Below are 20,000 nucleotides of genomic sequence, written 5' to 3' on the forward strand. Positions count from 1 at the left end.
TTATCTAATTAAATTAAATAAAAGTGTGTATAATGAATGAGGTATTTTACATTACACTTTTAAATTCGTATTAACCCATTTAAAATGTATGGCAGGAATACATGCCATGCCCACTGTAATACAAGTTTATTTATCGTATTTACGTAATAGAGAGCTCTACAAGTGCTTAGTCACCAAGGAGTCAGGTATTAGTCCTACCTATCTCACCTGTGTACCCTCTTCCTCAACTTTTGGAAAGGGTCTTTTGCATTATTACACGGTCTTCAATATTATCAAGATTTTAATATCAATTTAATAATCATAACATCAATATTAACTGTATTAAAAAGAAAAACATATTTTCCCACCAATTCAAGGAATGGGGAAATCAGGAGTGGTCACCAGGGCCTACTGATAGACTCCTTGTTGGCTGAGCACATGTGGGGCCATCTGTATGTAACAAAATTCACAAAAAACTACAGGGGACAGAACATAAATCTGGGGCGGTTGGGTTACAATAAAATTTATTAAAATGAAAGCTGACTTTTTAAAATCACATGTGGGTACTTTGTGGTTATGATTTATTACTGCTATACTGATGGGTTATGTAATACACTTTTAAGATCTAAGATAAGTTTTATTGTATCCACATAAACCTTAAGTGCAAATACACCTATAATTACTGGTCATCAAAAAATGTTTGTACATTTTTACTTACCTACAAATGCATATTTAAGACACTCAACATACACAAACTACATATATCAATCATAAAGAAAGCCATTCAATAACTACAATGGCTGAATATTATAATACTTGTGCTATTGAACAGACTGAACACTGGCCCCAAACACACCCTCCCTCCAATTGACCTTCAGAGTTACACGTTCATTTCTTGCTACTCTTAATGGGTCTTCTAACATTAGTATGCTCTGGTTACATGGAGAATCCAGTCCTCTGCTAGACAAAGTGATGGCAGGACTGGGTACATGAAATTCAGAGACTAAGGCCTGTGGTGCTACTGAGTCTGCTCTGTCCATGGATTCGGAATGGGCTGCTGAGGAGGTCCCACTCAAAATAAACCAGTAGGGAAGGCCAGTGATGACAGAGGCCTCCGGGATAGTGATTTCCGCTGTGTACTGGATTATTTCCCCTCCAAGCACGAGCATACTGTCTGATCTGCTACTCCGGGTCTCTTGAATGCAGCCTGCAGCTTCAGTGTCTGCTGTGGTGAGTGAAAGTCTCAAGACCGGTATGGGGTCTTGAATAATGGCAGAATGTGGCAAGGCTTCCAGAGGTGCATCAAGATGATGCTGGGTCTGGAATGGCATAAAGGAAGTTATTTGGTTAGTTACAGAAAACACTCAGAAATATTAAAATGTGCAATGCACACACACAATATATAAACATATTTAAAAGGAAATGTACATCCATCCATACATTATATATATATATATATATATTGCTACGCCAGTGGGTCTTTGTCTCTGTGCGAAACATGTGTTAACATGAAAAGGATGACCTAGGCATGTGTTAACATGAAGGGACCTGGGCAAACATGACGCAGCTGGCTGTGAGTGGAGGAACAAGCGAAGAGACGCGGTTGGGTGCTGCTCCTGTGAAGACCTCGTGTGTGCCCTTGTGACCTGAGATAAACCTTGTGTTGCCCTGTTATAAGCTGTATTGTGCTGTGTGACATGCAGGTTTCCCCCCTGTATTGTGCCTATAGAAAAGTGTACGGGTAAATAACTTGTGGAAATAAAGGAAAGACTGTCATTTTTTTTTTCATGCCCTGCCTCGCCACGTGGCGTTTTCCCTCCTGGTGTTCTGGGACGCTGTGGTGCTCGGTGCCTCTTGGAGCTGTTCAGTGTTCACGACCCTGTGGATAGCACGCCGTCTGCCTAGCCCGCTTGTGTTGGTGGCAGAGAGACGAGGTGGTCGGCGTAACTAATAATATTTTATATAAAATTTAATATATATAAAAATATATAAGATAGAATTATAGATATATATATAATATATATAATAAAATATAAAATAAGATATAATAATATAATATTTATATAAATGAATATAATATAAATTAAATAGTATAATATAATTGATTAATAATAATAATAAAATATATACAGTATAATATATATAGATATATATTTTAACTTTAAAATATATATAGATATAAATATAATATAAAATATACTAGGAATATAATACTATAGCTATTAAAAATTTTAATTTTTTTTTTTTTTTTTTTTTAAATATAATTAAAAAAAAAAAAAAAAAAAAAAAAAAAAAAAAAAAAAAAAAAAAAAAAAAAAAAAAAAAAAAAAAAAAAAAAAAAAAAAATATATATATATTAATATATTATTTTTTAATATAAAATTATAATATTATATAAGATATATATAAATATATATAAAATATATATAATATATAAAATATAATATAGATAAGATATATATATATATATATAAAATATATATATAATAATATAATTATAGTATAAAATATATATATAAAAATATATATAATAATAAATTTATATATACATAATATATATAATATATATAATAGAAATAGATAAAATATATAAATTTTTAGATAAGTATATATATTATATAAATTATATTTTAATAGAAATAGAAAAAAAAAAATAAAATAAAAAAATATATAATATATATAATATAATTAATATTAATATATATATAATATATATATAGATATAAAATAAGAATATATATATAAAGGAGAATATATATATATATTAAATATAATAAGAATAATATATATTATAGTATATATAATTATATCATAATCCTTATATTTTATATAGAGTAATATATAATAATATATTTTAAATTTAATAAGATATATAGATTATTAGTTAATTAATCTTATAGTATACTATTATAAAATATATATAATAATATATAATTAGTATATATTATATATATAATTTATATATAAAATTATATATTAATATATTATATTTATATATTATTTTAAATTTACAATATATTTTATAATATACTATATATAAGCTATATATATATATAATAAAATAAATTTTATATATTTTATATATATATTATTTTAAAAATAATATAATACTACAACACCAAAATATAAATATCATACCATATAAAATATATTATAGTATATATATAAATATATATTATAATATATATATATATTATAAATATAATTTTAATATATTAATATATAATCATATATATATATGAAATTATATGTATATATGTTATATATATTATAATTCTAAATAGATATATATGTAATATATATATTAAATATATTTTAGTATATTTTATAATTATAAATAATAATATATATATATATAACTCAATAATATAATAAATAAATCCATTAAACAAAAAATAATCTAAATAATCACTCAATATATACATACTTTTAAATATAATAATTAATAAAAAACACAAAAAATTTTTAAAATCGAAAAATTAAAAAAAAATTACAAAACATAATACCCCTTTTAATATTTTCATAATAATATAATATTATACATACTATATATATAATATAAATATATATAATATATATAAAATTATATATATATATATATATTATATATATATTATTATACATTTTATATATATTATATAATATTATATAATATATAAATATATACAATATAATATATATATACTATTTTATATATAATCTATGTTATTATATATATATCATATCTATTATATATATGTATATTATATATATATATATATTCTTAGTTATATATATATTATATATATATATATACTATATGTAAAATTATCATATATATATACAAAATATATATATAGATTATAGTTATATAAAATTATATAAATAACAATCAATCTTTTAATATATTATATTTTACAATATTATATAATACTACTATACTAAAATTTTAAATATATATATAATATATAATATACCATATAAAATAATATATATACAATATCATATACAAAATATATATATAAATATCTAATATATACAATAAAAATATATATTTTATAATTTATATATATCAATATATGTAATATATATAAATATATAAAATGCAAATAATATATTATATTTTCATATTTTATATACTATATATATATATATATTATAAATTAATATAAAATAATATATATTATAATTTTATTATTAAAATTTTATATATATAATATATAATTATATATATTAATATATATAATATATAATATATTTGAGTATAACATAATTGTGGTAATATAATATATAATATAATATAAAATCTTATATATTATTATATACATATATACATCATATTGTGATATATATTTGTGATATATATAATATATATATATATATTATATTTTATATTAATATATATATATATATATATATATATATATTTTAAAAATATAATATATATTATAAAAATTATATATATATATACATATATAATATATGTTAATATATACAGATATATACTATATTGTGTATATATATTATATATATAATAATATATATAATATAATATATTAATATATATATATATATATATAAAATATATAAATAATTGTATATTATATAATAATATATATATATATATATATAAATATATTATTTTATCATAATATATATATTATATATATATAATATATATATATTCAAAATTTATATATATATAAAATATATTTATATAATATATATATAATATAATTTATATATATATATTATAGTTTATATATACAATATATGTGTATATATGTATATATATATATTTATATATTTTATATAATATATATATATATATATATATATATATATATATATATATATATATATATAAATATATATGTATATTATTATATATAATAGTATATATGTATATATATATAAGATAGATAGATAGATAGATAGATAGATAGATAGATAGATAGATAGATAGATAGATTGATAGATAGATAGATAGATAGATAGATAGATAGATAAATAGATAGATAGATAGATATGTGTATATATGTATCATATATATGTACATTATATATATTATATTAAACAACACACACACACCAACACGAAGGAGCGGCCCAGCCATACCCGCCGCGGCCAGACCCAGGGCGCAGCGCCCGCTCCGGCCGCGGCCGCGTCGCCCAAATAGGCGAGTCTGCGCTGGCATTCCGGCCGCGTTTTCTGTGCCGGGCGTCCGCCATGTTTGTTTACATCGCGAAATCCCCCAAATCGCCCAGGGTTCGCAGCCGAGCGTGTGCCCCTCCGTCGCCGCGGCTCTGAAGGCGCCTTCCCGCAGCGCCCCGACTCGCGGACCCACCGAGGCCGAAGCCGCGGACGCCTGACGCCACGAGTTGATGGGCAAGGTCCTTCTTCATCACCGCCGACTTCTACCCCTTTTCTCAGAGTTATTTCCCCGTATGATGTCCAGATTCGTCCCAAAGAGCCAGCCGTGAGTATTCTCGCGCCTCTGCACCGTTGCCTTGTGGAAAGAACGAGTAAGCTGGGCCTCCAGGTGGCCAGAGCAAGGACTTTAGGATCTTCCTCTTCCTCCTCCTCTCTCTCACCTTTGACTTCTCTCTCTCTCTCTCTCTCTCTCCTTCTTCCTCTCATTTCTCTCTCTTCCCTTTCTTCCTCTCCTTTTTCTCTCTCATATTTTATCGCACAGAGATTTCTGTTACATATATCCGTCTCACTGAAGCCATCGGTGGTAGGTATACCCTTAGAGAGTTTACTTAGGCTTGGATAGACAGTTGGAGACAAATTGCTAGCAACTTGCAGAATATAAGGCTTAGCGATGTCTATCAAAAGGGTTTAGACAGAGAGAGAAATTCAGTGAGACCTTCGTGCGTGTTTGCGAGTCATTTTTGCCTTCTTGTCTTTACTTGTGAGTGTGCTTATGTGACAAAACTCCTTGGTCTAAAACTGATTTGATTGTTTACGGTGAATTAGTGTGTGGACGAGGGAGTCGGCCGTCACGGATCACGGACAAAATTATTGCCCACCAAATTTCTTTTCTTTATTCTCTTTTTGTCAGGTTTTCTAGATTATAATTAACTACTGTCACTATGAATCCAACAGGACTATTTATGTTTATATTTATAATGATTTTATAATTTCTTGTTCATTATGAAAAAAGTTAGAAAAATTTACAAACTTGTAGTAGTAATATATGATAATAAGCATAATGAAATAGAAATCAAGTTCTACTAATTGCCAAAAATTTGAGGAGTAAATTTTATCAGGAAAAAAAATAAATTAAAAATTTATTACCAACTCAATGTTCATAAGATAAGCAGATATGTTCCTTCCATCCTTTAATTTCATTGTAATTAATTCCTTTCAGTATGAACAATCGACCACGTTACAGATCAATGGAGCTCACTTTACCCCCCCGGGAACGTACCACCAGTACTGACAGCTTGATAGAAGATGGCACTAAACGCAGGTCTTCCTCTCGTGCCATTAAGAGGCCAAAGTTTGATGATGAACTTGTGGAGTCCAGTCTTGGGGGTCAGAGCTCTACTCCAATAAGCAAGATACGCACTCGCAACCCTTCCCTTTCCACTGCATCAGACTGCTCTGTGTCATTGCCACCAACTCCATCTGTAACCTCAGATGTCCGTAAACGCTTATCGTCAAAGTCTTCCAGCAAACGTGCAAGAAAGGGACGAGGGTCCCAGTCCATAGTAACAAAAGATCTTGGACGCTGGAAACCAACCGATGACTTGAGTCTTATTATTGGGGTTCAGCAAACTTGTGACTTGGTCACTGTACACAGGGGTGTCAAGTTTTCATGCAAGTTCACCCTTGCTGAAGTTCAGGAACGCTGGTATGCTTTGCTGTATGATCCAACTGTGTCCAGAATTGCTCAACAAGCCATGAAGAATCTACATCCTGATCAGGTAATTCCAAGATTGACTTTAAATACTAACAGTTTAATGGTAATCTGAAATATGTTATAATTTTAAAACCTTGTAAAAAAAATACATGTGAAATATAACTAATATCTTTGTACCATCTGTAAGATACAAGCTGTACAATCTCGTGCATTGTACAGTAAGGCAGAAGAGGAACTTCTAGGGGTTATAAAATCAAACTCAAACCCAGGACTCCAGACATTTGAAACACTCCTACAAGAAAATCCCAATGTTTTCTACCCTGCTCGTACAGCCAAGGCCCTGATGGCCCACTGGCACCTCCTGAAGCAGTACCACCTCTTGCCTGATCAAACAGTTCCTCCTCTCAATAAAAATGGTCCTGTGAAGGACTTCTCAGAGGCAGAGCAGCAAGTAAGTGGCTGATAGGCATATTAATAAGTTTTACTAATTCATTTATATCCATATCTTCAATATCATAGTTGTCCAGATCAAGCTTTCATATCGGTTCTGGTATTCTGACTGTATCAATCCCTACAACAGATCCATGACTCCGAGTTGTATGAAAGTAGCGATGATCTCTTAGAACATGAGCTTGGAGTGGCCAGCAGAGGGAGCAAAAGAGAAATACGGTTACTGGAGGACCAGGTTTCTAAGTGGCAAGTTCTTGTAGACACTGTGACGGGCATCTCTCCGCCTGAATTTGATAATCAGACGCTTGCTGTTCTGCGAGGCAGATTAGTCAGGTGTGTGGATGGTAATATGTGTATTTTGATGAAGTATTGAAGTTATCAGCATTTAAAAGGTGCTTACTTTTAATGTGGCTAATAAAATGTATTTTATCATGGAAAAAGCATGAACGTTCAGGTTTTGAGTTTATTATTCCATAACATTATGTGTAAACTGTAAAGTGTTAAATTAGGGGATTCCACAATGGAAATGGATAATGAATAATTTTATACAACAGGTATTTAATGAGGTCACGTGAGATCACCCTTGGTCGCAAGGCTGCCGGAGTGAATGTAGATGTTGACCTTTCTCTTGAAGGTCCAGCATGGAAAATATCTCGCAGACAGGTACTATTATTTTTCTTATGCAGGCCTAATCTTGCTTCTTTTTCATTACCTTTATAACTATAGGGCATAACTGTAAATCTTACTACCTTTTTATTTAGATTGTTCATGTAGATGGGAAGCATAGTAAATACATTGCCATTACTTTTTGTATTTATAAATTTCAAAGTTTACGTTAAACTTTTCTTTCTTTTGGATAAATTATTTCCGTGACATTGATTCAAGTTACTTTCACCATATGCTTCTTCAAAATATACAGTTGTAGGACTTCAGTACCTTTATGCAAAATGTAAAATGATATTGTATTTTCATTTCACTTTATAGTTCAGATGTAAAAAAATATATATATACATCTAAAATGGCTTCCAGATTTTAAACTGTTCTCTCCTTTTTAGGGCATAATCAAGTTGAGGAACACCGGTGACTTCTTAATAGCCAACGAAGGGAAGAGGCCCATATACGTAGATGGCAAACCAGTATTGGCTGGGAACAAGACGAAACTGAATAACAATTCTGTGGTAGAAATAGCGTCTCTTAGATTTATCTTCCTAATCAACCTTGATCTCATTAATGTGATACGTCAGGAAACTGCCAAACTCAGTGGACACTAATGACACTCCATCATAGCTTGCTTCAGTGATATTTCAAATAGTAAGAAATAAAACCCCATCATCAAAAATCCATGACCGACCCCTTTTTTTTTCGATGTCACATGCGGGCGAAACGCGGCCGAGGCCGAGCGGCACGCAGGGCGTGCGCCCTGGGTCTGCGCGGCGGGTAGTGGGCCGCCTTCGTGTGGGTTGTTGTTTAATAAAATATATATATGTACATATTATGATACAAAATACACATATCTATCTATCTATCTATTTATCTTCTACTATCTATCTATTTCTATCTATCAATTATCTATTATCTATCTATCTATCTATCTTTTCTATCTATCTACTATCTATCTATCTAGCTATCTATCTATATATTTATTTGTAATCTATTTTATTATTTTATATATTAATAATTAATATATAAAATATAGATATATATATAATATATATAATATATATATATATATATATATTATCTAATATATATATATATATATATATATATAAAAATATATATATATATATGTATATTATATATATAATATATATATTATATATATATATATATAATATATTATATATTTATATATATATATATATATATATATTTTTAAATATATTATTTATTTTTAAAATATTTTAATCTACTTTTTTCTATATTTTTTATATATATTAAAATAAATGTTTAATTTATTATATAAAACTATTTTTATATTTTTTTAAAATTATACTATATATAATATAATGATAGATAGATAGTTTTAGATAGATATTTATGAAAATATAAATATATATATATTATATAATATATTTTATATATATATAATATATATACATATAATATTATAAAATATAGATAGATAGATAGATAGATAAAATAGATAGATAAGATAGATAAGATAAAATAGTTTGATAGATAAAATAGAAAATTTAAATGATGGGATAGATAGAAATAGATAGATAGTAGATAGATAAATAGATGAAGTTTAGATATGTGTATATATGTACCCTAATAGTACTTTATATATTTTTAAATTAAACAACACCCCACACAAAGGGGGCGGCCCAGCCTACCCCCGGGGCCAAAACCCAGGGCGCAGCCCCCCGCCCCGGGGGGCCCCCGGGGGGGGGGCCCCGCGTCCCCCAAAAGGGGCAAAGTCTCCCGGCTGGCTTTCCCGGCCCGGGCGTTTTCGGGCCCGGGCGCCCCCCCAAGGGTTTGTTTACTGGGCAAAAAAATCCCCCAAATCGCCCGGGGGTTGGGCAGCCGAGCGTTCCCCCTCCGTCCCCCGGGCTCTAAAGGCCCCCTTTTCCCGCAGCGCCCCGACTCGCGGCCCACCGAGGCCGAAGCCGCGGACCCCCTTTCCCACGAGTTGATGGGGAAAGGCCCTTTCCCTTCCCCGGGGGGCCGGGACTTCTCCCCTTTTTCTCAGAGTTTTTTCCCCCCGTTGATGCCCCAAAATTTCGCCCCAAAAGGGGCCAGCCGTGAGTTTTTTCCCCCGCCTCTGCACCTTTTCCCTTTGGGGAAAAGAACGAGTAAGCTGGGGCCTCCAGGTGGCCAGAGCAAGGACTTTAGGATCTTCCTCTTCCTCTCCTTCTCTCTCTCACCTTTGACTTCTCTCTCTCTCTCTCTCCTTCTTCCTCTCATTTCTCTCTCTCCCTTTCTTCCTCTCCTTTTTCTCTCTCATATTTTATCGCACAGAGATTTCTGTTACATATATCCGTCTCACTGAAGCCATCGGTGGTAGGTATACCCTTAGAGAGTTTACTTAGGCTTGGATAGACAGTTGGAGACAAATTGCTAGCAACTTGCAGAATATAAGGCTTAGCGATGTCTATCAAAAGGGTTTAGACAGAGAGAGAAATTCAGTGAGACCTTCGTGAGTGTTGGCGAGTCATTTTTGCCTTCTTGTCTTTACTTGTGAGCGTGCTTATGTGACAAAACTCCTTGGTCTAAAACTGATTTGATTGTTTACGGTGAATTAGTGTGTGGACGAGGGAGTCGGCCGTCACGGATCACGGACAAAATTATTGCCGACCAAATTTCTTTTCTTTATTCTCTTTTTTGTCAGGTTTTCTAGATTTACTATTAACTACTGTCACTATGAATCCAACAGGACTATTTATGTTTATATTTATACTGATTTTATAATTTCTTGTTCATTATGAAAAAAGTTATGAAAATTTACAAACTCTGTAGTAGTAATATATGATAATAAGCATAATGAAATAGAATATCAAGTCTACTAATTGCAAAATTAGAGGAGTAAATTTTATCACGAAAAGAAAATATTAAAAATTTATTACTAACTCAATGTTCATAAGATAAGCAGATATGTTCCTTCCATCCTTTAATTTCATTGTAATTAATTCCTTTCAGTATGAACAATCGACCACGTTACAGATCAATGGAGCTCACTTTACCCCCCCGGGAACGTACCACCAGTACTGACAGCTTGATAGAAGATGGCACTAAACGCAGGTCTTCCTCTCGTGCCATTAAGAGGCCAAAGTTTGATGATGAACTTGTGGAGTCCAGTCTTGGGGGTCAGAGCTCTACTCCAATAAGCAAGATACGCACTCGCAACCCTTCCCTTTCCACTGCATCAGACTGCTCTGTGTCATTGCCACCAACTCCATCTGTAACCTCAGATGTCCGTAAACGCTTATCGTCAAAGTCTTCCAGCAAACGTGCAAGAAAGGGACGAGGGTCCCAGTCCATAGTAACAAAAGATCTTGGACGCTGGAAACCAACCGATGACTTGAGTCTTATTATTGGGGTTCAGCAAACTTGTGACTTGGTCACTGTACACAGGGGTGTCAAGTTTTCATGCAAGTTCACCCTTGCTGAAGTTCAGGAACGCTGGTATGCTTTGCTGTATGATCCAACTGTGTCCAGAATTGCTCAACAAGCCATGAAAGTAATCTGGTATCATATCTGAATTGGCATTAAATAAAGCTGCATGTTGTTTTATCCTGTGTTAAAATTCTAAATGTCTCTATGCAGAATACTACAAAACACAGTAGCAACAGTCAGGGAGTTTATACATTTTTTTGTAAAAAGTCGTCTTTTGCTTCTGGTACATCTTGTCTTTGATACTAACCAATGATACAGTTGAGTAATTATATAGAATTGCATACTAGTGCAGACAAACTAATTCAACACTGCAAGTCATACTCTTGTCAAGAATGGGTTCCTTTCTGAAATCATTCTCTCTAACAGCTCTTCTGTTGATTCAAAACACTTTAACCCATTCCTGATGGGTGGCATGTACGTACATGCCATGGCATGGCGGGACTATCTGCCGGGGGCATGTATGTACATGCCATGGTGGATGTATGGAGATGCCATGAGTTATTTTTTGTTGCAATCACGGCAAAATAATATTTTTCTGCCACTGAAAGTGTGATAAAGTCGTTTTTAACACTCATTTTTACTATGCAAAAAAAAAAAAAAAAAAAAAAATGCAACCAACAGACAATTTCAACTGATGATGCTGCACACTGCTTATTTTATTCAGACTATAGACTGAATAATGATCAACTATGGAGTCTATATAACAACAAAAATACCCTTCAGTCTCGATTTATCAGGAAGTTTGGCAAGTAGAGACTTTAAAAAATAATGAAAACTGAAAATACAACATATCTTCATAGTATTATGAAGAAACGGCATGGGATGCTGGTATTTAGCATGAGTGATCGCGCATGCTAGGGCGACGATATAAGCCCCCGGCAGTGGGGCCCGGGCCACTATGAATACTACCCGTCGGGAAAGGGTTAAAATGTATCCACAAAGAGCAATATTTTACTGTTCATATAAATATCAAACTTTCCCTGGTTACTTTGTGGCAATAGTATACAAAAGAGGGAACATCTCCTTATGCACAAAAATAAAAGTATAAAACTCTTAAGGTGCAGTTGTACTTTCTTCACACAATGCAGTTTGAACTGCTTCTAACCAAAATAGCAAACTTTTGTTGAACTTGTGTATTTGATATGACTTTATAAGTCTTCCATACAACATCCCTTCTTTTTCTTTTCTCTTTTTCCCCCCAATCTTTACAAACTTCTTTACTTATTCTGAAACAATGTACAAAGATGGAAACTTCTTCTGAGAAACAGACTATGGGTGAGCACTTTTCATGAAAGAAATACATTTTAAGGAGATATTATCATTATAATTATCCTTCAGTAATGGAATAAAGACTGAAATTTCTCTCTCCACAACCACAGCTTCATACATTAAATATGTACTTCTCAAATGACTAATTATCAGCAACATCTTCATAAAAATGAAAAAAAGTCTAGCATGAAAGAAAGAAAGTCCATCACATATATTGCATAATGTAATGCTGTCGCAACTACAGTAAATGAACCTGCTGTTCACAGCTGACTTACCTTGACAATATTGAAGACATCCGCTATCTTAATACCACAGGTGTTGGAGTCGTCCACTCTTGTCATGGAGCCAAGTGTTGGGGAGTTGATGAGACCTATTACCAGATCCAATGTTTGTGGGAACACATAGCAACTCTCAGCCATCATTAATCTATGACAGAATGAAAATGGATAGAAAAAAATTACATGAAAAATGTTCTTTTGAGGTTATATAAAGCTTAAGCATTTCCATCACAGTCAAACTTATGATGACGTGTCACTCTAAACTTTCTCTAAGTATTTCTTACCTGTACATAAGGAGCTTTTTTATTAGTCCATCTTTCAGACTGCCTTCTTTTGTCAAAGGCCAGATGAAAAGAACGTCTACTTCATCTTCAAGGTCTTCACACAAACTAGCATCAATATTAAATTCTTTAAGTGTCTGCTGAACACTCTCCTCTTCTATGTATAGTTTACAATTGGGAAATTCTGACTGCAAGGAAAGGCCAGCTATTGGGAAGGGAGCAGTATCACACACAATAAATGGATCAGGTGCTCTGGCCTTTGACTGCTTCTTCAAGTTGACTGCTGCTTGTTTAGCTGCAGATAAAAATGCATCAATGGTGCATTCACTGTTTAGAAACATTAGAGTTTCAGCACTGAGATTTGCACAGTCTCCTTCATTTGTACTTTCACTGGATACTGATAACCTTATAATACCATTGCAGCTGAACTTCAGTTCAACCACCTCACTGGCAGTAACCTTTGGTAAATCTTTTATTGGATATACAGCATTTTCCCATAGGGTTGTACATGTTTCTGGATTAGTACTTATGAATTCGTCTTCATTTAGATATAAATCAAAAGCCAAGACAATAGCATCTGGTACTCCACTCTTTATGCAAGGGATTTCAATAGTTCGGCCTACGTCTCCCCTCAAATGCCGTTCAATATCCTCAAGGGAATTGAAGTTAATGCTTGTTAAGGGAATCCAGTTGGATAACAGTGTGAATCCTCCTGGCACCTGAGATAGCTTCTCTGACATATAAGGTTCTTCAAGCTTAGCAGACACTCTCTTGCCTTGGAAGAAGGGTAAGTTTGAGTTTCTCAGCTTTGTTTGTCTAGATATATAATCACAGCTAATCAGTGCAATATACACCTCTGCTTTCTGGGGTATGACTTTGCCAAAGAGAGCTGGTGATGGGCATGTAACTCCTTCATTCTGATTTGTGATACTGGACGCTTGAATGGGGTTTGGCTGCTCTGGCTGAGGTGAGAGCTCTAATGCTGGCTGTGGTGGCAGAAGGAGATTTTGCCATGCATGCTGTAGTGTTGGGAGAATGTGCTCTCCCAGCAGTCCAGCATCTACAGTCTCACTCACAACTAGACTGACCCTGTAAAACATTGGAATATAACTTGAAAGAAGTGCTAATAAGATGAAAGACAGAGAGGGGGGAAAAATCACCTCCATATTTTAGGGGGGGGAGGGTCTGTACAATATTCATTTTTATTTATTTTTCAACTGTTCAACTATAGTCATCATCCAATATATCAAACATGTTTTACATTTATTTGCTCATTAATCATTATTATATTAATTCATATAATCTTTAAGGTGCAATCAACATTTTGCAATACTTCATTTACATGTTATCAAACATTCAATAGTAGAACTAAACAATGACAGAGGAGTATGAGTTACTATTCTAACAAAGATAATATATAATTACCTTTCTGGAATATGAGTTGGAACAGCCAGATTGTTACTGTGATGGCTAAGGACCTGAATGTCTGGCAAGTCAAAATTCGCCTGAAGAATGTCGCCTGACATTTCACACATAAACCTGTCCATTTCACACGCATATACAGCTCTGGCACCTGCCTGCTTGGCATACATGCTGTGGGATTGGTTGAAATGAGCCAGTGAGAGAGGGTGAATTTCCATTCTACAGTCATTTAGTTCATAGAGAAACCCCAAAAATGTAGCATCATTTTAAAAACATCCTTACTTTAGCAACATCAATAATTCAGATGTCTTCTCTAACATATACAGTTTAATTCTGTGTTGTAACAAAGTGTATCTCCTTTGGGTGTTTTCATAGGGGTAAATCAATCTCTCTTCAATCCAAAATAAATGTCATATTTTCTACCTGTTTAGAATCCTGGAACTAATTTTGTTTCTGGTATGCTTTTGGCTTCAGTTTTAACTACTTTACTTTACCTCATCAATCAAATAATTATCCTCTCAACTAACCTGAGTAAGCCAGTCCCTGATCCTATGTCCAAAACCACTCCATGCCCCTGGTTGACTGCGGCTTCAATCGCACGCTTGAATACACTATTTCTGTTGACATCATTAAGCATGGGCAGGTGCCAGCGGTCAACAAGTGCATTAGTCAGCCGAGCTCGAGTTTCTTGGGCATTTGGATCATGAGTGCAAGCTTTCTGAGCCATGACAGCATAGGTCCATGCTTCATGTATGTTTCCATTTCTGCAATGAGCCAGGATAAGGAAACTAGTAACATAAAAGATCACAACCAATTTATTGAAATAGACATTCAGATCTACAATAGTAAAGAATACACATATAAATGCATAAAATGGGGAAGAACTTTTCTGCAGGAAGTACATATTATCAAATACATTCTACTCCTTTTTATCAAATCATATGCAACTGGACACATCACCATTCACTATACGTAAATATCTACTCCTCTGTTTAATATCACAAGGATAATTTTCATAAATTTAGCTGCCTGACATTAAAAATGAATTTTTTAAATTCCGAGAATGCATAATCAAAGCAATCACAACACCTTTATAATCTTAAAAAATTGTTTAACGTATAAAGCACAAGAAAAAGTGCTAAAATAACAAGACACAAAGCATCCTGTAAACAAAACCATGACAACTACACTAAAATGATGAAACGCAAGTTCAACCTCTGCCTGCTAAAGGTTGCAGAGACACACATTAACCTGCTGATACCAAACTTAACATTAAATATCACTGTGTACAACAATGGACTACTGAATCACTTCTCATAAAGGATGCTACATATACCCTTGTTTAACTCAATGATGCCATGAAAATGCTGTGCTCATATTTTTATTTTTTGTGAAATGTCTCTGCACATAGATGGCTCTGCTCGTGCTTAGCCAGAATGACCTTACCTGATTTCACCTTTCCTTGAATTGGCAGGAAAAACAGCTTTTTTTTACTAATGCTATGAATATGGATGGTGTTATTTTTATTATAAACATTATAATAACTATAATGTTATTGACATTAGTAACAGCAAAATAAGATAATGTAAAATATTTTCAAAAATCAAGGAAAAGGGTAAACAGGCGAGACAGGCAGTACTCGTAATTGGCTCACTGGTGACTTAGTACAGTGTAGCCATCTATGTGTAAAAACAATTAAACAAGTAAACTCACAGTGGGCATGGCATGTACATACATGCCAAGCCTGTCAGATTGGGGTTAATAATGAAGAATATTGTGATTATCTAAAGAAGTCAAAATGAATTCAATAAAATCAATGCATTTAACTATCACACCACACATCTTCATCATAGAAAAGCATTATGCACTATCGCCAAAGGAAAAAATTACCGTGTAAAACAACCCTGACCAACATTCACATGAAGAAACATGGGCAACATAGCATCATTAAAGCAAAAAATATAAACCAAATAGAGAGCAATAAGCATGATGCCCAAGAATAAGGAGTCTTTCCCCCTATCTACCTTCCTCTTTACCACATGCAACCTTAAGACCTGAAAAATCCCAAAATGACTGGAGGATTGTAATTCATTCCTTTACTACATGTGCATGTGCACTAGGGAATGAGCTTGCAGGTAGATGAGTGTGTGTGTTTGTTTATAGTGTGTGTGTGTAATGTGTGTGTGGGTGTGTGTATGGTGTGTGTGTGAGGGGGGATGCATGGGAGACATACATATGCCCTTGTGTGTGTCTATTTTCAGTTCTAACCAAAATGGGAACTCCTATATGAAAAATTAACTGCTCCTGTTTAAATAACATTATTATTTACAAAGCAACAGACAAACAGAGCACTGAATCACACTGGAACTTGGCACTGCAGAAGCTTCCAGCTTGCTCAATTCTGACATTGATAACATTACCCCAATGTTCTATACCCGGTCGTAAGTCATCCTCTAAAGCCTCAGGAATACTGAAGGAAAATAACTCAACAGGTGATCCATCAATGGAGCAATTGGCACTAAATTTGAAGACCTTCAGAGGCATGCCAGACAGGCTGTTCCCTCCAGACTCTCCCTCCCACCAGTATATATGTGGGTAGCCTAGCATGCACCCAAATATAGTGCTCAGGTTCAAATCCTCTGGCAACTTGACTTGTGTAGCTTTGACTACTCCAGACTTGACAGCTGAAGTTGCCCCACTACTCTGTGGCAAGCACTCCATCCCATTTTGTGTAGCAGATGCTTCTCCTGAGGAGGACATGCCTGTTGGGTCACTCATAACATCATCTGTGGCAGCCCCAAGCTGACTAATGATAGAATTGAGGTGCGTACGGAACTGGTCATGGTTTTCACTACTGGCAACTTTAGGAGTCTGTCCACTTATGTCAATGAGCCACGTTGGAGAGGCACCAGTGATACTCATCAAAGTACGGGTAGTAGTTGCAACATTAACAATAAATACATCTAAGTCTAGTTCCACTAAAACAAGTTTTGATATCAAAAGACCTTTTGCTTGAGCTTGGTTGAGTAGGGCTAGTAAGGCAGAAGTGTCTGCTGTACAAACATCCCACAGAAGAGAGGGTTTCACACCTTGGTCTACCGCCACAAGCAATGGGGCTACTTCGTCACAGTACTGGGCACCCCGAGAACCAAGGCACTCCCTGAATAAGACACGCCACGTTTCCAAAGACATTGTCAACAAGTAATGAAACCTTATTAATAATCAAATCATCAGTACTAGTATTTCTATCTTTCTGACTTTTTTCCCTAAAAAAAATGCTTCAAATGCAAAAGTTTCTTCCAATGATATGTTAGTACCTCATCTACAACAAAGCAATAACACAGCTTTGACACTAATCAACTACCTGTAGAGGGTCTTGGCCAGGAGGTGATGGATGTCTGCCGACTCTGGATAGCGAGTGAGTGCAACCTCAAATATTGTCATTGCCTGCTGAAAGCCATTATTCTCTTCGACGGTTGCACTCCACCTTTCTAGAAGGAGAGAGAAAGAGAGAGAATGAGAGACAGTTAAACAGATAAATAGACCATACATAGCCATGCAAAAAGTATTAAAAATAATCCTCTTTTTTTCCCTTCAAAATACCAATGATCTTCCCACCATAGCTGTGAAACAAAACATACTATATTTTTAATTTTAATATCACTTACTATACAATGACAATTTATCTATGTATAAAATTATCCATTCCATAATATAAATAAAACAAACCAAGGATGATAAAGAAGATAAACTGAAAAGACGATTTCACTTTAGATTCAAAGAAAACTTACCAAAGATGTCCAAGTATCTTGCGTAATACTGCTCCTTGATTTGTGGTAAAATGCAGAGAGCAAGAGAAAGATGGGAGAAAGCTTTTCCAATCTGACCCCTCTGGCAGCAAACTTCAAAACTATGCAAATGGCGTTCTGCAACCTGAAAGTTTGGGAAGTGTGCATGACCTGAATAATCTATTATGGGGTTTTGTTAATGAATATCTATGTAACTTAAAAGTATTAGGAATATGTGAAATTTAGTTACTCTATTTAGGATTTTGTTTATGGTACACATATCCACAAATAATGGTTTTCTATGACTAAGACTGGGAAAAATGACCTTACATTACAGTCACTTCTTTCCTGAGTATAATATGCTATATCTTACTACAAAAATACTGTGATCTCATCTGACAGTGTTGGTGCTTTAGACCTTATGCTTAAGCAAATGGTTGGTGCTTTAGACCTTATGCTTAAGCAAATGATTTATAGGTTCATTAGCCTTTGCCTTAGCACTGGCAGTGTGAAGCTATGCTGACTGGAGTAAAGTAGGGTAATATATATTATTTTCTTCACTGACAAAATAATTGTACATGTCTCCATTAACCCAAAATTGACAGAATGTACGTACATGCTATGCCCACTGTGAGTTTGCTTTATTAATTGTTGTTACACATAGATGGCAACACTTGTACTGAGTCACCAATGAGCCAATTACGAGTATGACTTGTCCCACCTGTTTACCCTTTTTACTTGATTTTCAAAAAATATGTTATGTCATCTTATAGTGCCTTTATTAGTGTCAATAACATTATGGTAATAATAATGTCTATAATAAAATAACATCATTCGATATCGATATGGTAAAAAAAAAAAAATAAATTAAATAAATAATTGATTAATTAATTAAAGTTTTTCCCTGTTAATTCAAGGAAAGGTGAAATCAGGTAAGGTCACAAGGTCTACTACCTGACTCCTTTATGGCTACGCACTAGCAGAGCCATCTATGTGCACAGACGTTTCACAAAAAAAAACAGCATTTTTCTGGTGACACTGGGTTAATATTCCCCAAAATGAGACAATCAGAACATAAATATATTCCTGAAATATATGATAATGTTATTTATTTCTCCTTTTTTCCCTTTACCTGATATCCGCTCACAACCTGTGGTTTCGATCTGCCATTGAATGAGTGTCTGGATGCAGGGCCACCGGGCATTCTTCCTTCCTCCTTTGCGTCCCACGTCAGAAATGCAACTCGTTCTGTCAAAGTGAATGTATCAGGTAAGACACTTTACTTATCTTTGTTCTGTTGAAATAGCGTTGAAATATAGTGTATGTTCGTTCTGTTTACTTCTGTTTATGTGTGAAGGCAAAAAGAGTCTAAAATCCACTAATTTCTTCTCCTTTTTTTTTTTCTTTATCTTCTTCTTCTTCTTCTAGTTTCCCATTTTCTTCCTGTGTTCTTATTCCTTCTTTCATATAATTTTCAGTCTTCCTCTTCATATTTGTACATAAATATATACTCTTTCTGACAAAGGATGCAAGGTTCAAAATCTTCTCAAGAGCCATGACAAATTAC

At 33.5% G+C, this 20,000-nt stretch overlaps 2 protein-coding genes across 4 annotated transcripts in view; one reads left to right on the top strand and one right to left on the bottom strand.

Moving 5' to 3' along the window:
* Positions 1–486: 486 nt before the first annotated feature.
* LOC119589822 (protein arginine N-methyltransferase 9-like) overlaps positions 487–20,000 on the bottom strand; it is a 20,648-nt gene continuing 1,134 nt past the window's right edge. For all 3 annotated transcript variants that reach the window (XM_037938396.1, XM_037938395.1, XM_037938394.1), the window contains exons 2-9: positions 19,566–19,681; positions 18,437–18,578; positions 18,010–18,136; positions 15,173–15,409; positions 14,649–14,816; positions 13,227–14,312; positions 12,940–13,090; positions 487–1,298 (exon numbers count right to left, since the gene is read on the bottom strand). In XM_037938396.1, the coding sequence (XP_037794324.1) occupies positions 801–1,298; positions 12,940–13,090; positions 13,227–14,312; positions 14,649–14,816; positions 15,173–15,409; positions 18,010–18,136; positions 18,437–18,578; positions 19,566–19,637 (2,481 nt within the window). In that variant the 5' untranslated portion in view covers positions 19,638–19,681 and the 3' untranslated portion in view covers positions 487–800. The remainder of the gene's footprint in view (positions 1,299–12,939; positions 13,091–13,226; positions 14,313–14,648; positions 14,817–15,172; positions 15,410–18,009; positions 18,137–18,436; positions 18,579–19,565; positions 19,682–20,000) is intronic.
* Positions 5,144–8,631, top strand: LOC119589823 (microspherule protein 1-like). Its single transcript, XM_037938397.1, has 6 exons — positions 5,144–5,437; positions 6,332–6,890; positions 7,014–7,277; positions 7,407–7,609; positions 7,831–7,939; positions 8,332–8,631. Exons 1-6 carry the CDS (start codon positions 5,343–5,345, stop codon positions 8,545–8,547), a joined length of 1,446 nt encoding a protein of 481 aa, XP_037794325.1. The 5' UTR covers positions 5,144–5,342; the 3' UTR covers positions 8,548–8,631.

This window comes from Penaeus monodon, chromosome 26 (assembly GCF_015228065.2).
Source record: "Penaeus monodon isolate SGIC_2016 chromosome 26, NSTDA_Pmon_1, whole genome shotgun sequence".
NCBI lineage: Eukaryota > Metazoa > Arthropoda > Malacostraca > Decapoda > Penaeidae > Penaeus > Penaeus monodon.

Excerpts from the sequence above, each read along its gene's own strand:
- LOC119589823 (XM_037938397.1), top strand. The coding sequence starts at position 5,343 with ATGGGCAAGGTCCTTCTTCATCACCGCCGACTTCTACCCCTTTTCTCA. Across the intron at positions 6,891-7,013 it reads AGAATCTACATCCTGATCAG|ATACAAGCTGTACAATCTCG; the intron begins GTAATTCCAAGA and ends ACCATCTGTAAG. Across the intron at positions 7,610-7,830 it reads CTGCGAGGCAGATTAGTCAG|GTATTTAATGAGGTCACGTG; the intron begins GTGTGTGGATGG and ends TTTATACAACAG.